General features: G+C 38.7%; 1 protein-coding gene across 1 annotated transcript in view; it reads right to left on the reverse strand.

Moving 5' to 3' along the window:
- Positions 1-6295: 6295 nt before the first annotated feature.
- ppp2r5a (protein phosphatase 2, regulatory subunit B', alpha isoform) overlaps positions 6296-20913 on the reverse strand; it is a 36432-nt gene continuing 21814 nt past the window's right edge. Inside the window, exons 4-13 of the mRNA XM_072687434.1 lie at positions 19841-19933; positions 18727-18857; positions 16354-16413; positions 14070-14178; positions 12491-12544; positions 12162-12212; positions 11841-11960; positions 11520-11647; positions 10438-10539; positions 6296-9640 (exon numbers count right to left, since the gene is read on the reverse strand). Of these exons, the coding sequence (XP_072543535.1) occupies positions 9412-9640; positions 10438-10539; positions 11520-11647; positions 11841-11960; positions 12162-12212; positions 12491-12544; positions 14070-14178; positions 16354-16413; positions 18727-18857; positions 19841-19933 (1077 nt within the window). The 3' untranslated portion in view covers positions 6296-9411. The remainder of the gene's footprint in view (positions 9641-10437; positions 10540-11519; positions 11648-11840; positions 11961-12161; positions 12213-12490; positions 12545-14069; positions 14179-16353; positions 16414-18726; positions 18858-19840; positions 19934-20913) is intronic.

A 20913-nucleotide genomic window follows, 5' to 3' on the forward strand; every position in this document is an offset into this window, starting at 1 on the left:
CCAAAGTTTGGCACTGTATACATTAGTTCTCTAATATTACTAACTATGGCTATCACTGCACTGTAACACCTTAGAACAAGAGCTGTTCACTCTGAAACCCAACAGTACCTGTCATTTCAGCCCACCCAGGCCCACCCTTGTTCTCTCTCTCAGGATGAAACCCACTGCTCTGGTTTCCAGACGGATGGTGATGCACATTGCCCAGGACAATGCAGCAGGAAAACAGCACAACAAGAACAGAGGAAGCAACATGTTAGAACAAGTCCTACAGGTTCTGCCCTTAAAACCTCCCCAGAGAGTATCCAGCAAAGTCCACATGCAGTGTAAGGTAATAAATCATCAGGTGGTTATTGTGGTTATTGTCCAATAATAAAACTTTGTTATGCAGATTATTATTAAAACATTACTCGGTTTTTTCATCGGAGGACTCTGCACAGTGAAATATTGGTTCTTGTGTACTGTAGCTGTAGGTATGAAGAAGGTCAGCACATCAGCAGCAATATTTCTTGCTACAACATGAGTGTTATTGTGATTACAGCACTGTTTTACTAGTAATATTGCTTATTATTTACCCTACTATACGCAAGAATTCCTGCATTTAACCTCTCTTACATGTACAGTCCCACTGGTGAGACCTGCCCTGGCTGATCTCTGGTTAGTACTTTCCTGCCCGTGGGATTTGAATGTTTAGCATAGGATGTTCAGTTTAGATTGTGACGGAACAATCAGCTCTGCAGCACTGTGCCAATAAACAAACAAACAAGTAATTAAATAATTAAATAAATAAATAGGCTTCTTATCTGACAAGGGTTTATTTACTCAGTAAAACATTAATATTAGAATAAATACAAACATAATTATTACAAAAACAATAGTGGTTTTATGTCACTCTGATCATTACACCCCATCTCCATCATGGTATTTGTAGAGATCATCCAACACCTGGTTTGGTAAGTCAGTATTTAATGATGGTAAAAAATCAGGTGAGATCAAATGCAGCCAAAACACTGGGACACTTGTAATCTGCAAGATGACTTTGGTGGTTTGCCTCTCATGCTAGCCACTCACTGCTACTCTGCTTGTCTATTCTACATATGTTGTAAGGAAGGGTTATAAGGACTTCATTTACATATAGATTTCATTTACATATACATATAGAGACGGAATCTCACGCCCCAAAACCTGAAAAGAAAATGAACCGAATGTCCTGATTAGTAGATTATGAAAACTTTACAGGTAGTCAATGGAATTTAGCGCACACATAAAATCACAGATGGAATCATAAACGCTTTACAGGGATAGATGGGGAAATAGGCACACTCAGCCTATCCCACTGTGAGAGGCCAGAGCTACTGTCTGTGCTCAAATATTCAGCACTACTATCTGATCATTCATATTATTCTAATACAAGACGAATTTACTTGGTTTAATCAAGTACTGCGGAATTCACCTATGACTGCTTTGCAAAACACAGCTCCAACAACTTTATCAACTTTGCAGACAACACAACAACAATCGGCAACATCACCAACGATGATGAGGGACCATACATGGAGGAAGTGCAGCTCCTTGCAGTGGTGCACTGATAACAACAGAGCAGAATGCACACACCCCTGAGCATCGAGGAGACAGCGGCAGAGAGAGTGAGCAGCTTCAAACTCTTCAGTGTCCACATATCTGAGGATCTCACCTGGTCATTCAACACATCATACGTAGTCAGCCTACACTTCCTCTGACGGCTGTAGAGAGTCAACCTACCACAACAGCTTCTCTGCAACTTCCACAGGTTCACTGTGGAGAGCATCCTGACCAGTTGCATCACAGTATGGCACGGTAGCGCCACTGCTGCTGAAAACAAGGCCCTGCAGAGAGTGGTGAAAACTGCCCAGTACATCACTACAGCTGCCCTCCCACCCATATAGGACCTCTACAACAAGAGATGTCATAGGGAAGCCATCAGCATCTCTTCTGACCCCACTTACCCCAGCCACTTTCTGTTTCAACCCCTTCCATCCGGAAAGAGGTACAGGAACATCATTGCCAGAACCACCACCATTCAAGACGGGTTCTTTCCAGCAGCACCAACCTCAACCTGAATACACACACACACACACACACACACAGATTACTCTGTTCCTTCCAGTTCAGTCATCATATCCACACTGAGCTCCACCAGATCAGGGACAGTATGCACTCTGCACTTTAACTAAACTCCCTCTCTGTACTTAAGCTGTGTACTATTCTCTCAACCTGAACACTAGTGGCACTACTCATTACTGCACTCCACTGCACTTTGTTTACGTACAAGATGCAGTTTACTACATCAGACTGGTCTACATATTTATTCCACTTTACTAGTAGTATAGTAACTTAGTTTGGACTTTAATCATCCAGTGTTAATGCACACACATGCACATGCACATGTTTGAATATTTTTATGCATTATCTATGCACCTTGTCTCATGTTTTGTCTTTTGACATTGCACTATTGTATGTCCTACCTATTCTGCACTGGAGACTAAAGTCTAACAGTGTTTGGTTGTACTGTATAAGCCTGTGTTATGATAATGTCAGTAAAGCTGAAAATTTGAGGTGAATTGAATTGAATAACACAGTTTGGTTAAATCACACTGAAGCATAAGAAAAGATTACCAACCAGCTTGGCATTGCAAGACAAGGAAACTCCCCTCATTTCTGTAAACAGTGGAATAAGCACCGTCTCACACTGCCTGCATGAAAAATACCTGAATTAATGTAAATTTCCTCTGAAGTGTGGAGGAAATCTGGTGCTGGTGGTACGCCTACACGCACAGATGATTCAGAAGTCTAGCAAATGTTATGTAGGATGATTTGATGGATGAACTCTGGTAAATGGAGTGGTTATCTGTATCGGTGAGTGTGTTTTTGCTTAAATCCAAATAAACATTTGGGATGTGATGTTGGTCAGTGAGGTTACTGATGCGTGAGTTAGAAGTATACTGACCTTATGGATTTTTTTCAATTCTGCCAGCAGCTCACCCAAAGACTGGAACTGGAAATAATGGCCTTCCTTCAGGAGAGCTCTGGAAAATGTTAAGTTAAGACTCCCACAGCACAGTGCTTATAAAAAGTATTCCCCCTTGGATGTTTTTCCGTTTCACTGCTTTATAATAATAATAATAATATAATCATGGTCAAAATAATTTGGCTTATTTATAAGAATGTACCAAAAAAAAAACCTTAATGTTGAAGTGAAATCTAATATATAATAAGTGACTGTATACATATTCACCCCTTTAAAGTGTCTGACCTAACTCGAGGTCCAGGCAACTAGTGCTAGCAGTCTCACAGTTAGTAAAATCAGAGTGCAGTGAGTGTGTCTCAAGTGACTGTAGTATAAAGACGCCTGTCTGGAAGGTCCTATCACTGATTAATCGGTATTCCTGGCTACACATAAAGCATAAAGACCACAGAACACTCTGCACACTACTCAGAGACAAGGTTATTGAGGTGAACATCCCCTGGAGTTCAGTTAAATTCATTATTAAGAAATGGAAGGAATATAGTATGTCTATAAAAAACAACCCACTGAATGCTGCAGATAAGACTAGTAAAACATGTGAGGTTTAAGCCATGCTTAAAATCTGGAGATGCTCTTACATCTAATAAAGTTTCAGAAATTACATTTTATTACTGATTAAGTAATTAACCAACTGATTCATTAATACACTGTAAAAAGTGATGCATCCATTCAACTTGAAAAAAATATACTGTCATAAGAGCTGAACTGTGTTTATTCCATTCAAATACTTCAATTCAAAATACCACATTGTTTTTTGTTTAGTTGAATGGATGAACCACTTTTACAGTGTAATGAACTGCTTTTTCTTTATATATGCTTTGCGTTAAAGTAAATGTTGTCAGTCTTTACATCCTTTCTGTATGAGTCAACATGTGTTTAACCCATTACCTGGAAATTTCACCCTTAAAAGATAAAAAAAAAAGTTTTTTCTTCTTCAAGTTCAGCTTTACCACAAAAGTGCAAACTTGCAAATCAGATCATTTCTGCGAACTTCACCCAGTAATAACACATCCCACATTTATCTTTTTTATCTTGAGCACCAACACCAGTATTAAACCATTAATACATTTTGAGCTTTGGTCCAATTAACGTTGGATCACTACAGCAAGCAGAGCTTTTACAGCCACTGAAATAGAAACCTCTAAATAAAGGAGAGCAACTTTAGCTTCACTATGTGTTCAAGCCAGCAAAATCAATAGCAATTACACCACTTACTGAGAGTGTTGAACTGTTGTAATAAGATTACATAACAAAGAATTCAACGTCTGATATAAATGATATATTCTGTTAGGAGTGTGTGGTTGGCTTGAAAGAAGACAATCCCCCACTTTCAAGTCTTTCATTTGACAGTTTCTGTAACAATGACACTAATGGATAATACCTATTTTTGCTCTTATGTAACTTTTCATCTCTCTTATGTTTCTGTTGATGTATTCCCTGCATGAAAAATGTCCTCTGAAGTGTGACTGGCGGAAGAAAGTGGATGCTGATGGTGCGCCTACAAAAATGATTCAGTACAGAAAGTAGTCTCGTTAATATGTAGAACGATGTGATGGATGGACTCCCGTGAACTGAGCTTGCTGATCTTCTCTCTGAACTCTAGTCACTGTATGGATTTGTTCATTACACCAGCAGCTCTCCTGATTTACTGTGATACAGGACTGATTAGAAAAACACAGTGGATGAGAACTGGAAATACTGGCCTTCCTTCAGCAGGACACTGGAAATGGTTAAGGCTAGACACACACTATACACTGTATTACTATATACATTTTTGTTTTGTTTTGTTTGTTTTTTTCTTCTTTTTGCTTGAGGTTAGTTTACAAAATTTGTGTAGGTCTATGAACAATGCCTTACAAATCAATAGGCTGTTTTTGGCCTTGTGTCTTTAAGACTGATATGAGTATTATGATTCATAAAGCAGCCAAAGCTAAAAACTCTCTGTATAACTTAAGTGCGAAGAGCTGGGCTTATAACTTACTATGATTGGCCAACTGTTGTAAATAAAGTAAAAATGAAAACATGAAAAGTAAACATAAAATGAACATACTCCAATAAGGAAATTTCAAAAATTCTCTGGCCCCCAGTTCAGCAATGTTTAACAGACCATCATCTATGAAGCAAAGTAGCTAGGTTTCAAGATGTTCCTAATGTTTTTAGCTGTATAACGTTCATGTTTACAGAGCACAGTGTTATACAGGCAAAGTGTTTACGTCATGCTTTTGGCTGAACGGTCAACTTTAAACCCAGCCTTGTTCCTGTGAGTAGTATAGGAGCTGTGGATGTATAAGATTAATATAGGTCGTGACACACATGCACACACAAATGAGCAACACTGTTGATGAGCGCTGGCTGGAGGCCCAGTGCATAAGATCCACACAGCAGGCCATTCACATTATTATACCGTACACTGTAACCTTTCGACCAACGCAGCATGAAAAATACAGGCAGCGTGTGTGCTGGTTGAAATGCGGCAATGGCCAGCAGTGGCTTTACCAGCATCCATTCAGCTTATTCTATTAGTTAGCAAAAAGTGAGAAGATTAGTGTTTGCAACAGCTGTTGTGCTATCAGCAGACTTGTTAATGCTGGAATACCTCTCTATACAAACAAAATATATGCATGTAAAATCAATAATTACAATAAACAAAACACTACATTGCCACAGGTTTGTGGACGCCTACTTATCCAGTGTTTTCTTCCTAAATCAATGGTATTAATATGGATGGGTCTCCCCTTCCTGACACCAACAGACTCTACTTTTCAGGACAAGTTTTACACGTGATGTTTGAACTTTGAAGCATTTACTCATCCATCATTGAAGTCAGGTACTGAGGTTCTGCCACTTCAACGCAGCCCAAAGGTACTCTAGTGAATGGCTCCACAGACCAACACTAAGGTGTTTTAGATCAGCCGAGCTGCTGACATAACTGAAAAAATATCTAAATAGTCAGTGTTTTTCTAATTTACACATAAATAACTTTACTTATCAACATCCTAAAAGTTATATGGCTTTATGAAACAAAAATAAATATATAATAAAAATAAAAAAATCATAATTCATCTTTATCACTTATTAAACAGGTTATTTGTAACTGTGCCTTTAAGGCTGATTATGTGAATGAGCTCGGTTCTCATTGGCTACTGTGTTCTATTCATCCATCCATCCATCCACTTCAAATATCTATGTTCTCATGTTACACCTGTGAATACACACCACTCCTGAGACAGCTGGTAGAAACATAGGGTCAACTTTATTACAGTGGTATTCAAAGTCCGACTGGATCTCATACAGACAGGAATGCTACTCTGATAGAGACGTATCAGAGAGATACAACACAGAACAGAACAACTGAAACAAATACTCACCTTAAAGCACACAGAGCCACAGCATACCCCACACACAGACAGCAGGTTCCTCTTTAGCGAACCTGTGGACCAGGAGTGGTCCAGTCAACCCTGATTTACTCCCAAACACACTGTACAATACACTGTGAAAATATATGGCTCTAGTTTGTCTTCCATGAAAAAATAAATCCCCCCCAGCTAACACTGCAGGCCTTATTTCTACATTTCTACTAGTTTTTAGAAGCAGTTCATGTTCCTTTTACCTGCTGGCAAATATTCCCCAACATTTGACCCCTTTTAAATATCTGAAGAAAGCTAGTGAACCACCCCGACATTCATCCTGCTCTTTAAGTGTCAAGTGGACACCCGGGTATACCTGTTATGGTGGTTAACCCTGTTAACCCCGTTATATCTGTATTTATGATCCCTAAAGACCCAACGTTCGCACTGCAGTGCCAGAAGCTGTGTGAACAGCACATCTATAATGAAACAGACTAAAGGTTCAAGTTTCTAAAACGTAGTATAATCAAAAATATTCAAGTCATCATTTCATCCCCAATACTCACATTTAAAATAGAACTACAGTGTATTAACACTTTAAAATGACCAAATTTAGATGTTCTTAGTACAAAGGCATGGTCTTAAATTTGCAGCAACACCTCAAATTAGTCTGAAACGCTCATATTAATGTAGAGGTGAGAGTGACTACAATTAACTGTTGGAATTCATCATAGTCATGATCATTTCTATAATCCTACTGAAACAAGACAACTTAAACAGCTATCGGGCTGAGATCCAAAATGTTATACAACACTATAACAAATGTTAAACAATAAAAAGACAACATACAGTACTGCGTAAAAGTCCGACTCTGAGGAGCTTCTTACACAAGCTAGGAGAAAGTCAATGAATAGAAATTTTAAAAGATGCAGAAAAAAATCTGACTCCTAACAACCATGCAAGCCCTGGTAGACCACCAACACTGCTCCCCAGCAGATTAACACCACAAACAAATGTTTCACTTTTGAGAGAGAAAAATGAAGCTCCACTCTCACATCAGATCTGAAAAACCCACACAGTTGCACCCCTCCATCCTCAGCACTGTGGGTCTGAAAGGAGGTGGAGCTGATTGAGAAGCTATTACTGAGAAAAGCAGACAGACTAATCCAACAAACAGCTGATCTCAAAACAATGAACTGACTACCCCAGATTCCACACCTTCACCATGCACTGTTTTTGGGATGACTTGGATGGTGAAAAGCAGAAACTGCTCCAACTTCTAAGACTGAACTTTGGATGAACTTCCATTCAATTTTAGTGTTTCTGCAGAAATGTGCTGAAAGTTTTAATGCAGATAAAGATGAACACACAACCACTCAAACATCAGGTATTCGATTTAAGTAGATTTAAGTTGTTGTGGCCTCTGTGTCATTTTCTGTTAAACTTGTTTTTTTGATGAATAGAGTAAAGGAAGGGTGATCTGACCTTTACACAGTGCTATGTAACCTGTGTTTTTCCCATACAAATGAATGCTGGCAACACAGATGAATAATCAGTTATTTATACAGGATTAGTCACTGCTGCTAAGATGGAAAATACAACAAGGTTGCACAACATCCCACAACTTTGCCGGAACATCATTAGCTCAACTAATCAACTTTAATCTCTCATTGAAGACAGCTGGTTTGCCATTCATTAAATGTTCAATGAAAAATCAGTGAGTGGAAGGACAGTTTTTGGTAATAAAGCAAACAGTGCTAAACACACCACACCAAAAAACCCCAGTTCAAACCAAAAGCTCTAAAGGCAGAACAATTCCACAATACCATTTTGGACACTGTTAAACACGGCCATTGACTTTTTCCTCCAGCTACTCACAGCCAATTGGGAACCATTTGCTAAAAATACTAACAATGTATTTGGCATCATCAGCATAAGACTGAGTCTAAGAATAAGCGTTATGGAAATGGGTTCATGTTCAGCCCCAGATGAAATCTCTCCATAACTAATTAAAGCTGTGTTCAGTGCAGCTACAGTTCATCCACCTACACTCATTCACAGATGAAGGCAAAAACACAGGAGCTACTGGTGCGACAGTGACATGTAAATGAATGCAGAGATTAGCTAAAGGCCCAATGCCACTTTTCAGGTGGTCACAAAGACAAATGCCCTATGAGATCACTGGGGCAGTTGTGTACTGAAGTAGATAACTAGAGAAGTCCTACCTGGTCACTTTATTAGAAACTCTAGTCTTGTTGCTCCAGCTGTTGAAGCACAGTTTAGTGTTAAACACTCTCTAGCACTAGTCAGTTTGTGAGCACGGAGTAATTTTTGTCTAGATATTTGAGTGGTGGAGCCACTCCGAACCTAGCAATGACATGGACGTGTGTAAAAACATAAAGCAGACCGAACTGGAAGTACAAGGTAGGGGTTTCTTATGAAGAGGACTCACCAGTGGCCAGACTTCAGGATAAGCTTGACCAGACAGACTAGAAACTGAATATATAAAACAAACCCAGCTGGTGTTAAATCTTACTTGTAGCTCTTTCCAGTGGCTGGTTAATCATCAACATTAACCAACATTCATTTATAATTCAGTTCATACAACATCAGAGCTCCTACAATGCTACTGATTGGGTTTTTTCTCTTTGGACACGAGTCATGTGAGCATATCAGGATAAAGTGCGACTTTAAGAGAATGCTCTTGTACTGTAAAGCTCTAAATTAGGCCTTATTATTAGTGAAAAGGTTAAAATCTCTGATCAGACACAAAAACAACTGTTCCAACAGTATCACGCGACCACACTAACATCCAAAAATACTTTTATAGTCCAAATATATTATCCCCCCCCCAAAAAAAAAAAAAAAAAGAATATAATATATATTTAGATCTACATAGATTTTCTTTATGCATTTTCGGCCTTAAATGTCCCTACAGATCCCATCTCCACATGTGATGCTGGTTTTAAAACCTCACATTTTAAATAGCAAAGCAGTCCTGCGTCATTTGGCACATTGCGTATTTAGCAAGCAGGGTTCAGGGTTAATGCTGTCCGTGGTGCTGAAGGCTGAACTGTTGTGGTCCTCTGGCTCTCTGCTGACGATGTTGTTATTGTTGCTGCTGCTGTTCTGGAGGCCGTGGGTGTTATTCTGATTTCTGGGGATTTTGCTTAGCCTTAGCTCATCCAGCTTTTTCCACAGTTCTTCTCTCTCTTGCTCCTTCTTCTTCTCTCTAAGGATAGATGTGCATTATTTAAGCGTGCAAAATGGTTTAGTCCAAATTTACACAAATCATTACGACAACGGCTCTGCTATGGGCTCTTAATCTTCTACAACAAACCTTTGTTTTTCAGCAAATAACATTCCTTGAAAAACACTGTTACTTTCGCATACTGTGGTAAACAAAAGATCCGATATATAATCATAAACAAAAATATGGTCCTCTAATCCTCTATATTAGGATTAGAGTTAAAAAAGAACATTGCTACATGTAAGCTAACACTGCTGCACCCATAACTGACATCTTAAGACTGATAATTACTAGAAGAATAATTTGCAGTCAAATGTAATAAATCACAATACATTGTAATAGATCACAAATCATAATTCAATACTATTTCACATCACGGCTTAAATGGCTTGGGGCCTGTAGCAAATTCTCTCTCAATCACACTGGCGTATTGTCTATGCTGTCTACTGTCTGTCTATATTTGGCCTCAAGCATGGCAGCGTTCCCTGGTTATAAAAGAAGCAGCCTGTTATTTTAACCAGAAGAGATTTCATCTTGGCCATAATTTATGCATGTGTTAACTCATTTCCTTGGATTTGAGTATAATGTCAGACAGTTTCGCTCCATAGGCCAAGTAGCTTGGCATTGACTGCGTTACAGAATTTACTTCTAAAAGGATAAAAAGGCTCTTAATTCATAAAGAACATGACAGAGGATGTTTAGCAACTTTAAAGCCTGACAGACCTGTTGCCTTAAGATGTTTTCACTCTGTAATTCTGGGTTTGGATTAAAAATCTCACCGTTGTCTGTCGACCTTATACGAGGCTGTAAGCTCATCAAAAAGTTTGCTGTTCATCTCCATCAGGGTTTTCAGCACGTTGTACACGAGAGCTACAATCGTCCTGGTTTAAGAGAGAGAAGACAACAATTTAATTGTTTGTTGTTTTACATGTTAATTCTCTAAAACTCTTAATAGAGGACAGCATGCAGAACAGCTCTTAAATTAAGTCAATACTTGGGCTTTCAATGTGAAGTAAAGATCGCTAAAAAACACTAAGGGGATTACTGTATTTATGAAACAGTCATAAAGAATATCATGACAAAATAAGATTCATTTTTAATAAACAGCAGCAGCATCGACAATGAACACTTCTGTCAAATAGTGTAGCTCATTAACAACAGCAGAAGGTAGGGGTGCAACACTCTGCACCCACTGATCTTTTCACACAGTCTATTATAGAATTTTTTTCCGAGGTTACAAAACAGTCCCTAATTAGTAACATTCATGGACACCAACGCAGACAGAAAATGTGTGTTGGGTTATCTTTGTTACCTTGAAAGGAGATTATTATAATCATCATGTCATTTAAGTGATCCTGTAGTCAGATGCCTCACTACATCTGAACACTAAAGGCCCTGCTGGAAAGAAGGCCCAGGCAGACAACTTGCAGACAAAGAAAAGCTGCCAAGCCCACTGTATAGATCACCCGATTCATCTTTTAATTTTTTGTATTCTATAATTACCCATGGATCCACATTTACAGTGGCCTGATGGGAATTTACTAACAATAATTGAGCTAGTAGTTGTACATAATGTTCTCAAACCACTTCACAGGACAATCAATCAGATATACAGAAACCTAATTCCATTCTGTACTGGGGTTCATTTAGCATTATAGTCCCAAACAACGAGATTGAATTAGAAGTGGTTTTGTGAATTAAGAAATTGTATAGTGCATTTCACTCCTCAGAAGAGAGAAGACCACCATTACAGTTATGTTTCAATACGTTCTCATCAATATTTTCTCAGCTACTCATCAAACATGAAAAATCCCCCCGAGGCACCACAAACACACTCTTATTTGGTCTTTTGAATACATACTGGTTCCAGTGCTCTTTAGAGATCCGGTACAGACTGCCAAACATGATGGGGAGAATTTTGTCAATGTTTTCCTCAATCAGACTCAGGATGTACTCATTGTTCCAGAAATACAGCGACCGTTCCGCTACCTGTGAAAGACAGTGTTGTTTTACACGATGAACTTTATTCTTACATGTTTTCTTGTTTCTTGATCTAATTACAGACTAAACCACATGACCTTTTGCATCAGCCTTGAATGGCCTTTTTTTAAAGAGTGAAACCACTTAAGAAAGCTTGTGCCTGCAGTAACAGAACTGTTAATGCAGTTTGAACGGTCTTTACCTGAAAGTGAGGACTAGCCACACACTTGGAGATCTGTTTAAACAGAGGCTCCTGAATCTTCTTAAACTGGGTTGGCTCAATGACGTCCAAAACCTCCTCAATTTCCCCCAGAAACATAACCTAAGCAACCAAACCATAGAAAGAACTCAGGGAGCATACAGTAGCTTTACATTATAGGTACAGGTGTATGACAAAGGTTTACAGATTTACAGACAGACAGAGTAATATTGTTCTCACTTCCTAAAATATAATATAAAGAAGCTGCACAGTGTTAAATCTGGTACTGAACACAACAGAACATTCCAGCATAATCAGTCTCACCTCTTTCTGGCTGCAGGTCTTGGGCCAAAACTTGAGAAGGCCTCGGATCACCTGCAGGATGACAAACAAACACGGTGACAAAGAGCACCCAAAACAGAATCCTGAATTAAATACTTTCTTCTAAATATCAAGAAAGGCAGAACATGAGGTCTAGAAAAGCTCCAACACTTGTGGAGCTGAACACAGGTGAAGAACACATCGGCCAGCAGGCAACAGACTAACACTACATCAAACTCTCATTACTTTTGAGGAACCAATCATTGAGATGAAGGCCTCTTTTAACACAAACTTTATGTTCTGTACCACATCCCCTCATTGACCTGCCTTACCGGCTCTGTGAGAGTGGGGTCCTTTTCCAAAAACTGAACCACACAGTAGGCCAGCTAGGACAAAAGAGGGGGGGGGGGAGATAAACAGCATGAACACTAAAGATAAAATGACAACACAGTAAGTATGCAATGGCATGTATCTAATAGTAGAGCATATTCAAGGATTGTAGTGTTTTGGTTGAGATTAACTGCTTCCATCTCCTGGCCATGGGGTGAACTGCAGTCAAAAACACCTCCAACTACATTTTCTAAATGATTTAAAAAGAGATTTCTGTAGTTTTATGGGGTTTTTTTTGTTACACAACCTTTTAGTTAATACATCTCTCAGTATTGTTCAAATGAAGATCAAAATGTCCATGTGTTTAAATGTATTAAAGACAAATGTTTTCATGGGGGTCCTATTCTTTCCCCACAATATTATACATGTGTGTTATATCAAAGCAAAAAAAAAAAAAGATGTTAACTTGTTTTCTAGCACAGTTAGTATTAAGGACAACACTGAGATCTCTTGACTGGAGCATCATTCGCCTGTAACCTAGCAACCACCTCCAGCCATAAAAAAAAGGGAGCAGCAGAGTTTAAAATGACAGTAATGACCTGCCGAAACAACTTTAACCAATAATACTGTGTGCTTATGGTAAAAAACACAACACTCCCATTATAAATCAACAAAACTTTCTAATTAGAGATAATTTACGACACACATTCTGACATCAGGCTAACATACCACTTCAACAAACCAGCCTAACATGGGCGAGGAGAAACTAATCCATGAGGTTGACAAGACAGAGCTGTATGACCCTCAGGTGTTCAAGTACAGCAGCACTTGCATTCAGATCAGAGCGTTTTTTCTTGAAATATGGAAATGAATTTAATCGTTATGTTTTTCCATTTTCAGTTACGTTCAGTTTTTTCAGATATGCAGTAATCAAAATCAATGTTGTTCTTTTGATTAAAAAATAAATGCAGTACTTTATATTCCCAAACACATACAATAATAAAACTAGCAATATAATAACTATAATAGTATTACTATTTATATTGTGAAACTGTATTTAATAATATAACTGTCTGGTACAGCTGTGAGAGTCTGAGAGATCAGCATCTCCTCCACCTTTAAAACGCCACATTCCGAACAGACTCAATTCACAACCACCATTTTTGACCCCTAGATAAAGTTTAAAGATCTGGTAAGCATGCATGGCCAGATATGCACTCCAAATATGAGCCAGATCTAAAAGCAGGTAGACTTTGCTTCCTGGCAACAACAGATAATCTATTTATGTAATCTGCGCCATTTACAATGTCTTCAAAATTGAACACAGCTAAATTCTTTATTTAACTAATAATACAAGGTTTTCCTCTGATCACTTTTGAACTGAGCCATTAGATGGCGCCATGGTTCCTAAATATCATGATTTTTTTTTTTTCTTCAAAGAACACTGGAGTCTAGAATCACAGAGGCAATTCCCTCTCTACTTTCTAACAGTGTCATCCTGCTGACAAATCCCAGACATGTTCCACTTCCACTGTGTGCGCTTGTATGACAGAGAGAGACAGAGAGGTAGTCTATCAGTACCTGAGCATGGAACAGTGCCAGCCCCTTGGCTGTGTGCATTGGAAGGAGCACCTTCATCAGAAACTGCTTGTGTTCAGCCTTCAGAGGCAGAGCGAATCCGTTGATGATGCTGCAGGAGTAGAAGTAAAGACATCCGCATCAGAACAGTTACAACTCATAAGATAGTTTCTAAACAAGCTGTAGGATAAACTACCCTGGGTGGCCAAAGAACTGGTCATCTATACATCCGCTCACTGAGCATGCTGATCAGGAACACACACTCTAATACTGGGTTGTTCTTCACTTTGCTTTTAAAAACAGCCTCAATTATGGTATGGATTCCATGAGATGTTGGACAAATTCCTTTCAGATTTTGCTCCATGTTGGCATGACTGCATTACACAGTTTTTGCTTAGTGACGTGGTGCATCATCATGCTGTAAGCAGCCATCAAAAGACAGGTACATTGTGGTCATGAGGGGTTGCACACGAGCAGCAACAGTACTCAAACAGGCTGTGGCAATCATGTCATTGATTGATATTAAAGAGCCCAAAGTATGCCAATAAAACCCCACACCATCACCACACCACCCCCACAAGCATGGACTGTTGACAAGATCCATGGATTCAAGCTGTTTCCACAAAATTCTGATCTCTGTGGTTCACTAGAAATTAAGATTCTTTAGACCAAGCTACTTTTGTATGTACTGTCTATTTTTAGTGAGCCTGTGCACCACTGAATTCCACTGCAGCCTCAGCTTTCTGTTCTTGGCTGACACAAGTGGAACCCAAAATGGTCTCCTGCTGTTGTAGCCCATCTGGCTCAAGGCATGAGGTGTTGTGCCGTCTGAAATGCCTTTCTGCTCACCACAATGGTATAGAGTGGTTATCAGACTAGCCAGACTTACTGTAGCCTTTCTGTCAGCTTAAACCAGTTTGGCCATCTGCAGAACTGCAGCTCACAGGATGTTATTTTCTTTATTACACCATTCAGTAAACTCTAGAGACTGTGGTGCTGAAAATCCCAAGAGATAAGTAGTCCTAGAAATACATATCTGCATCCATCTGGCACCAACAATCATGCTGCTCAAAAAGAGTAAGATCACAGGTTTCCTCTTTTTGATGCCACATGATGGCGGATTAGATAAAAGTTTTAAAAATGAATTAAAATGAAATGCAGTTATGTGTAGAAAATTTTATAATATATTCACCAACAACTAGAAACACATTTACTCACACACATACGCACACCCTGGTGACCCCAGCAGAGTAGGAGAGTGGAGTGTGTATTTTTAGTGCGGAGTGGAGAGCTGGTTCAATCCTGAGCCAAAAACAGCAGTGCTTTCTAAAAACAGGAAGCCCTGCAGCACACACTTGCTCAGTACCCAAAAGGGTAAAAAAAAAATATAAAAATAAAAATAAAAAATAAATATATATATATATATATATATATATATATATATATATATATATATATATATATATATATATAGTGAATGCCCGTCCCACACACACAGTACAGTGCAAATCCATTAAAAGTAACCGTATATGGTGATGAGGTAGGCCAGTATCACAGTAGCTGAGTGAAGTAAATATTAATAATCAGGGAAAATAAATAAACAAACAAACACAAACAATTCAGGCCTGTATGGAAAGCACATTCCCCTCTCAGACAGAGAACTGAGGCTCTTTAGCAAATTTGAATGCGGTAAGCCTTTTTGCAGTTTCAGCTGATGAAGTTAATTAAGTAATGAAGTTAATGGGCCAGCCACATGGGGCATCCTTCGGTCTCACAAGCACTTTATAGGCAGGAGGGAGAATTATGCAAAACACTGGAGGATCACACAGAAATGGTGTGGCCAGATTTACTAATGTTTGGGCAGTTAGTAATCAGCTTTGAGTCAGCTTTTCAAAACGAGGTGCAAATTAGCAGCACCGTTGCCCAAAAGCTTCCGTCAACACAGACTTGATAGTGCTACAAAAGCACGCTGAAACAATATTCGTTTTAAAATATCAACAACCAGCCCCTTTAGTATTTTTATGATCCGTTCAGCAGCCTTATGAGGTAAATGAATGGTATGCAAGGGTCACAGGATAAGAACTTGACTTGTTGGGACAGCCAATCAAGCCTTTCAAACTTTTAAATTAAAGCGTTGTTTGGCTAATGTTAAATAAATAGAATCAAGTATTAAATCCAATTAAATTTAATGATTTTTTTTAGTTAATATTTTACTTCCAGTGTGACACACATGCAAATGAAGGAAAAGAGAAAACCTGTACTGGAGGGAGCAACAACAACAACTGACCTGCCCAGTATCTCCAAGAGTTCAGCCACTCCGTTGAAGTGGTCAGTCTCATAAATGAACCTGAGGAGAAAACATAGGTGTTAACTCTCTAAACTCCAGGGTACAGTATTAGCATTTACAAACATTGAGCACACTGTCGACTCAGTCAGTGTTCCTGACTGGTTCGACTAAGATAAAATAAGATAAGATAAGATAATCCTTTATTAGTCCCACAGTGGGGAAATTCTTAGTGTCACAGCAGAAAGGGATAGCAAGACACTCAGAAACAAAAAATGTAGATAAATAATTTACACTATATACACCAAATAAATAAAAGCAATAACTATTATTTACAGACTAATTCTGAATGGTGCGTTTTAGAGCAGGAAAATCAGCATCAAAAACACTGAGACAACCTGGAACACTTAATTTGAGTCATGGTAAGCAGGACGGAGGAGTGGGGCACAATCTAACATTCTGTTTTTGCCAAATAAGTTTAAAAATGTTTAGACAGAATTAGTCATTTCAAATAAGATAAGAAACCTGCACATCTGTAATGCAAACGAATACATGTGCCGTGTTACACTCACCAATCACAAAAGCGAAGAGTGTGCAAAGACTACAATTTATATCAAAGGCAAGGATAACAAAAAAAAAACAAAAAAAACATCATTTTATATACATGTGTATATGAACATCACCTCATAAATGCATTATTTGCCCAACTGATACCTAAACACGCATTCTGATGATGCGTCCAGCTGCTTCAAGCTTCCCACACAGCTGTACAACCTCAATAGAGAAACACAGACCAACAGAACTGGACACTCTGGAACATCTGCACATGGGCCTAATGTCTTACACTGGGCTGTAGAGCAGTGGCACTGCGTTCTCTGGAATGATGCCTTTGGAACAAGTTTAAGTAACTAATCGTCCGACATCAGTACCTGACGTCACTAGTTACCTAGTGCAATCGACACGATAAGCAATCAAATCCTGCTCACAGTAAAGAGTCTACAAACAGTTAAACAAATAGTGTACACTGATACACACATCACTCACGGTGATGACACACATGCAGCTATTTTCACCCTGCAGCAGATGGCCAGAGTGGAAGTGTCCACTGACATAGATTTGGGGAGAGAGAGCACAAGAGAGCGAGAGAGAGACCAAGCAAGCAAGCCCCTGTGGCTGACACAGATGTGCAAATGCACAGATACAGCTTGTCTAGTCCCTGTGGAGAAGTACTACCAATAGAATAGGACTTTTTAGAGCAGATAAGGGCAAACCTACTGGGCCAAATCTACCCATCATGCCCAATACCAGGAGTGGGCTAGAGCGGTGTAAAGCCACCCAGTACAGAGCTGGGGAACAGTGGAACAGTGGACTCTGGAAGGATGGTGCACCATCTGATACTTTGGGAGTTGGGGATGAGGTGGGGTGGTGACCTCACTAACTCTCTTGACACTTAATGCCATCAAATCCTCACAGCAGTGCTCCAAAGTTCAGTAGAAAGCTTTCCCTGGACAGTAGAGACAGTTACTCCAACAAAAGCAGGACAAACTATATTTTAATAGCCTTGAGCTCAATAACAATTTGCACTTAGACTTCATTTGTATGATATTCGATACATCTGGAATTGATTGCTCAAAGCAGGTTTTTTAAAATACCAATCTAAAACACATAGAGCAATATTGCATAACCCCTTTATTAACAAGTTGCCCTTTAAAGTCATTTCAGCCACAGAATTGTCTGGTGGCTGCAGTGCACGGATGGTCCACCAGGGAGCAGACAACACATATCTGATTTTGGTTTCACGATTAATTATTACTTAATTGTTGTACAATGTATTCTTTTTTTATTTATTAATGGTGTTTAATAATTACTCTGAATAATTAATTCATTTATCACACTGATGTTGCTCAAAAACTAATGTATCAATATGTATCAAATATCACTTGGCTAAGCGTGGCCAAACTTGCACATGACTGTATGTCTCCAAAATACAATACAACTAAGCCGTGTTATACTGGGTCAGAAACCAAAAGTTTTGTAGCTTCAGCATAAACCTAAAGAAGCAAAGTTCAGATGCCAAACATGTCTTGGCCGATCGACCACATTTGGGGTGAGGAGATTAGATTCTTTGCTGAAGTATCACTTTAAGACCATGACATTTAAAAGAGATGTGATGAGGTTTAGAGGCTTTTGGGTCAGTGAACTCATTCTAGTGAAGCTGATTGTTTCTGTGTAAGATTTAATTGAATGGCATTTAATTGAATGTGTAAGATTTAATTTCCTGTAATGAAATATACAGGTTGTTTAGATGTGGGTGTATTTTATTTATCCATTTTATTAACTGCTGAATTTGTGTTTTCCCAGCTTATATGTTATTACCGTAGGAAGATGTTGTTTATCTGTTTGCGGATGAAGGCACGCAAGCCCAGGAATTTTCCATAGATCCGATGGAGGATGGTCTTTAGAAAATCCCTCTCACGGGGGTCTTCACTGTCAAACAGTTCCAACAGCTTAAAAAAAAAAAAAGCAAAAACAACGAGAGCAAGTGTGAGAAAGAAAGACACACACACACACACACACACACACACACACACACACACACACACACACACACACACACACACACACACACACACACACACACACACACACACACACACACACACACTTGACAATTGACAATTGACAGCTGATGAGAATTTAAGTGTCAATTTATTGTTTTCTAAATAAATATTAGTCATCAGAATAACATTTAAACAACATGTAATAACATAAAACATACTTTCAATGTACATATATGTATATTTACATATCCCTTTAATTTAAACTTCAAATGATAAGTGAACAGAATATAGGACACATTCTTGCCCTGTTGATGAAACATTTTATGGCAGCCAGGTAACTTGTTTGACAGTGCTCTCTTAAATGACGCACTGTGAACACCCTCCCGCTCTCTTCATGCAGAATAAACAGCAGTCTGCTATTTAAAGGGTCTGGCGGGAAAAACGTGCATCATGGAAACTCTGCCTTTGGAACAAGTAGGACAATTTCAGCCCAGGCAGGGGAATCTCCCCCAGAGAATCAGAAAAACCCAAAACTCCCACTAGACATAGATCCTGCAAAAATTCAGTTCTTTCATATTGTCGCATCTTGCCATCTGCAAAAACTGCATTGTACAGGAGTGGTTTCAATAGAATATTTATATTAATAATGCATCTGCTGATTACTGTTTCAATCTGTAACTGAAACAAGAACACAGTTAAACTTCTATTTTGCACCCTGATCACATACAGCCATTATACATATTCTGTTACTGCACAACCCAGCAAATGATGATGAATTCAGTATATAGTATGTGGTATATAATATACAGCTATTTATCCTGGGCTGCTAACTATATAATTCATGAAATGAAATAATAATGCTAATGTACTACCATTTCCACTAAAATTCTAAACAAAGGCATGTTTAAACAAAAACAAAACACACACACCTGAAGTACAAACTTCTGGTCGATGTAACGTTTGGCAGTACTCGGCTGGAAGTCTGGGTTTTCTAAGAAACGGAGTAAAAACTCGTACACCAGCTGTGAAAACACAAAAAAAAACTAAATAAACAAAAAGGATATTACACTTCCATCCAGGAAGAGCTACTAGCTACTAGTACTTAAGCTACTAGTCTAATGCAGCAAACAAGTAATGGAATCTTACACAATTAGCACTGTGTAAACTACACGTCTCAATCAATTAGACTTGATTATGTGTTTTCTGACACTTTTCTATAAACATGGACAAACCAGCAAAACTACATTTGAGGTGATGGGGAAAACGGGGTATATATATCATCATCATCAATAAAAATTGAATTAATGGAAGTAATCATCATCAGCTAAAAGCAGGATTTATGCTCATGATTCGTTTCTCGTTCCTCAGTTACGTTTTAGCAGGCAATCTGCCATGCAGTAATATTAGAGGTGTTACTCATCCAGCACTCACTTATATACAGAGTCATCACACTTCAGTCACATCTCCAGCCAGCGCTATGCCACCACTCAACAGCTCTGTAGCACCGTTTTGAAACAATCTAAAACCATGTGTTGCAGATAATTGTATATAAGAAGGGTGACTTATTATTATCTGAGTGAGATTGAGGGTTTAGAGCATTTCCTCAAAATGAGCAATCGCACCAGCATCACTACGACACAGTTATATTAGTGATATATTCTAATACGACGCTGAAGAAAAGACTTTTAAAAAGTTTCCAGCTTTCTATAAAAAAAAAAAATAAAATGTATAAAACGGTAACATTTAAAATGCATTGAACCCAATGCAGCTAGAGCAGGTCTGCGCTTTCCCTCCCATGAACGCATGGTTCTGTGCCGGCAATGCTTTGTGAGATACATCATAGGTCCAAAGGTTTGTGGACGCCCTTCTGATGAATGCATTCAGCTACTTTAAATTCCACCCATTGCTGACACAGATGTGCAAATACATACATACAGCTTGTCTCGTTTCTGTAGAAAAGTACTGCCAATAAAATAGGACTCCCAGATAAACGATCCTATTG

This window comes from Salminus brasiliensis, chromosome 1 (genome assembly GCF_030463535.1).
Source record: "Salminus brasiliensis chromosome 1, fSalBra1.hap2, whole genome shotgun sequence".
Lineage (NCBI taxonomy): Eukaryota > Metazoa > Chordata > Actinopteri > Characiformes > Bryconidae > Salminus > Salminus brasiliensis.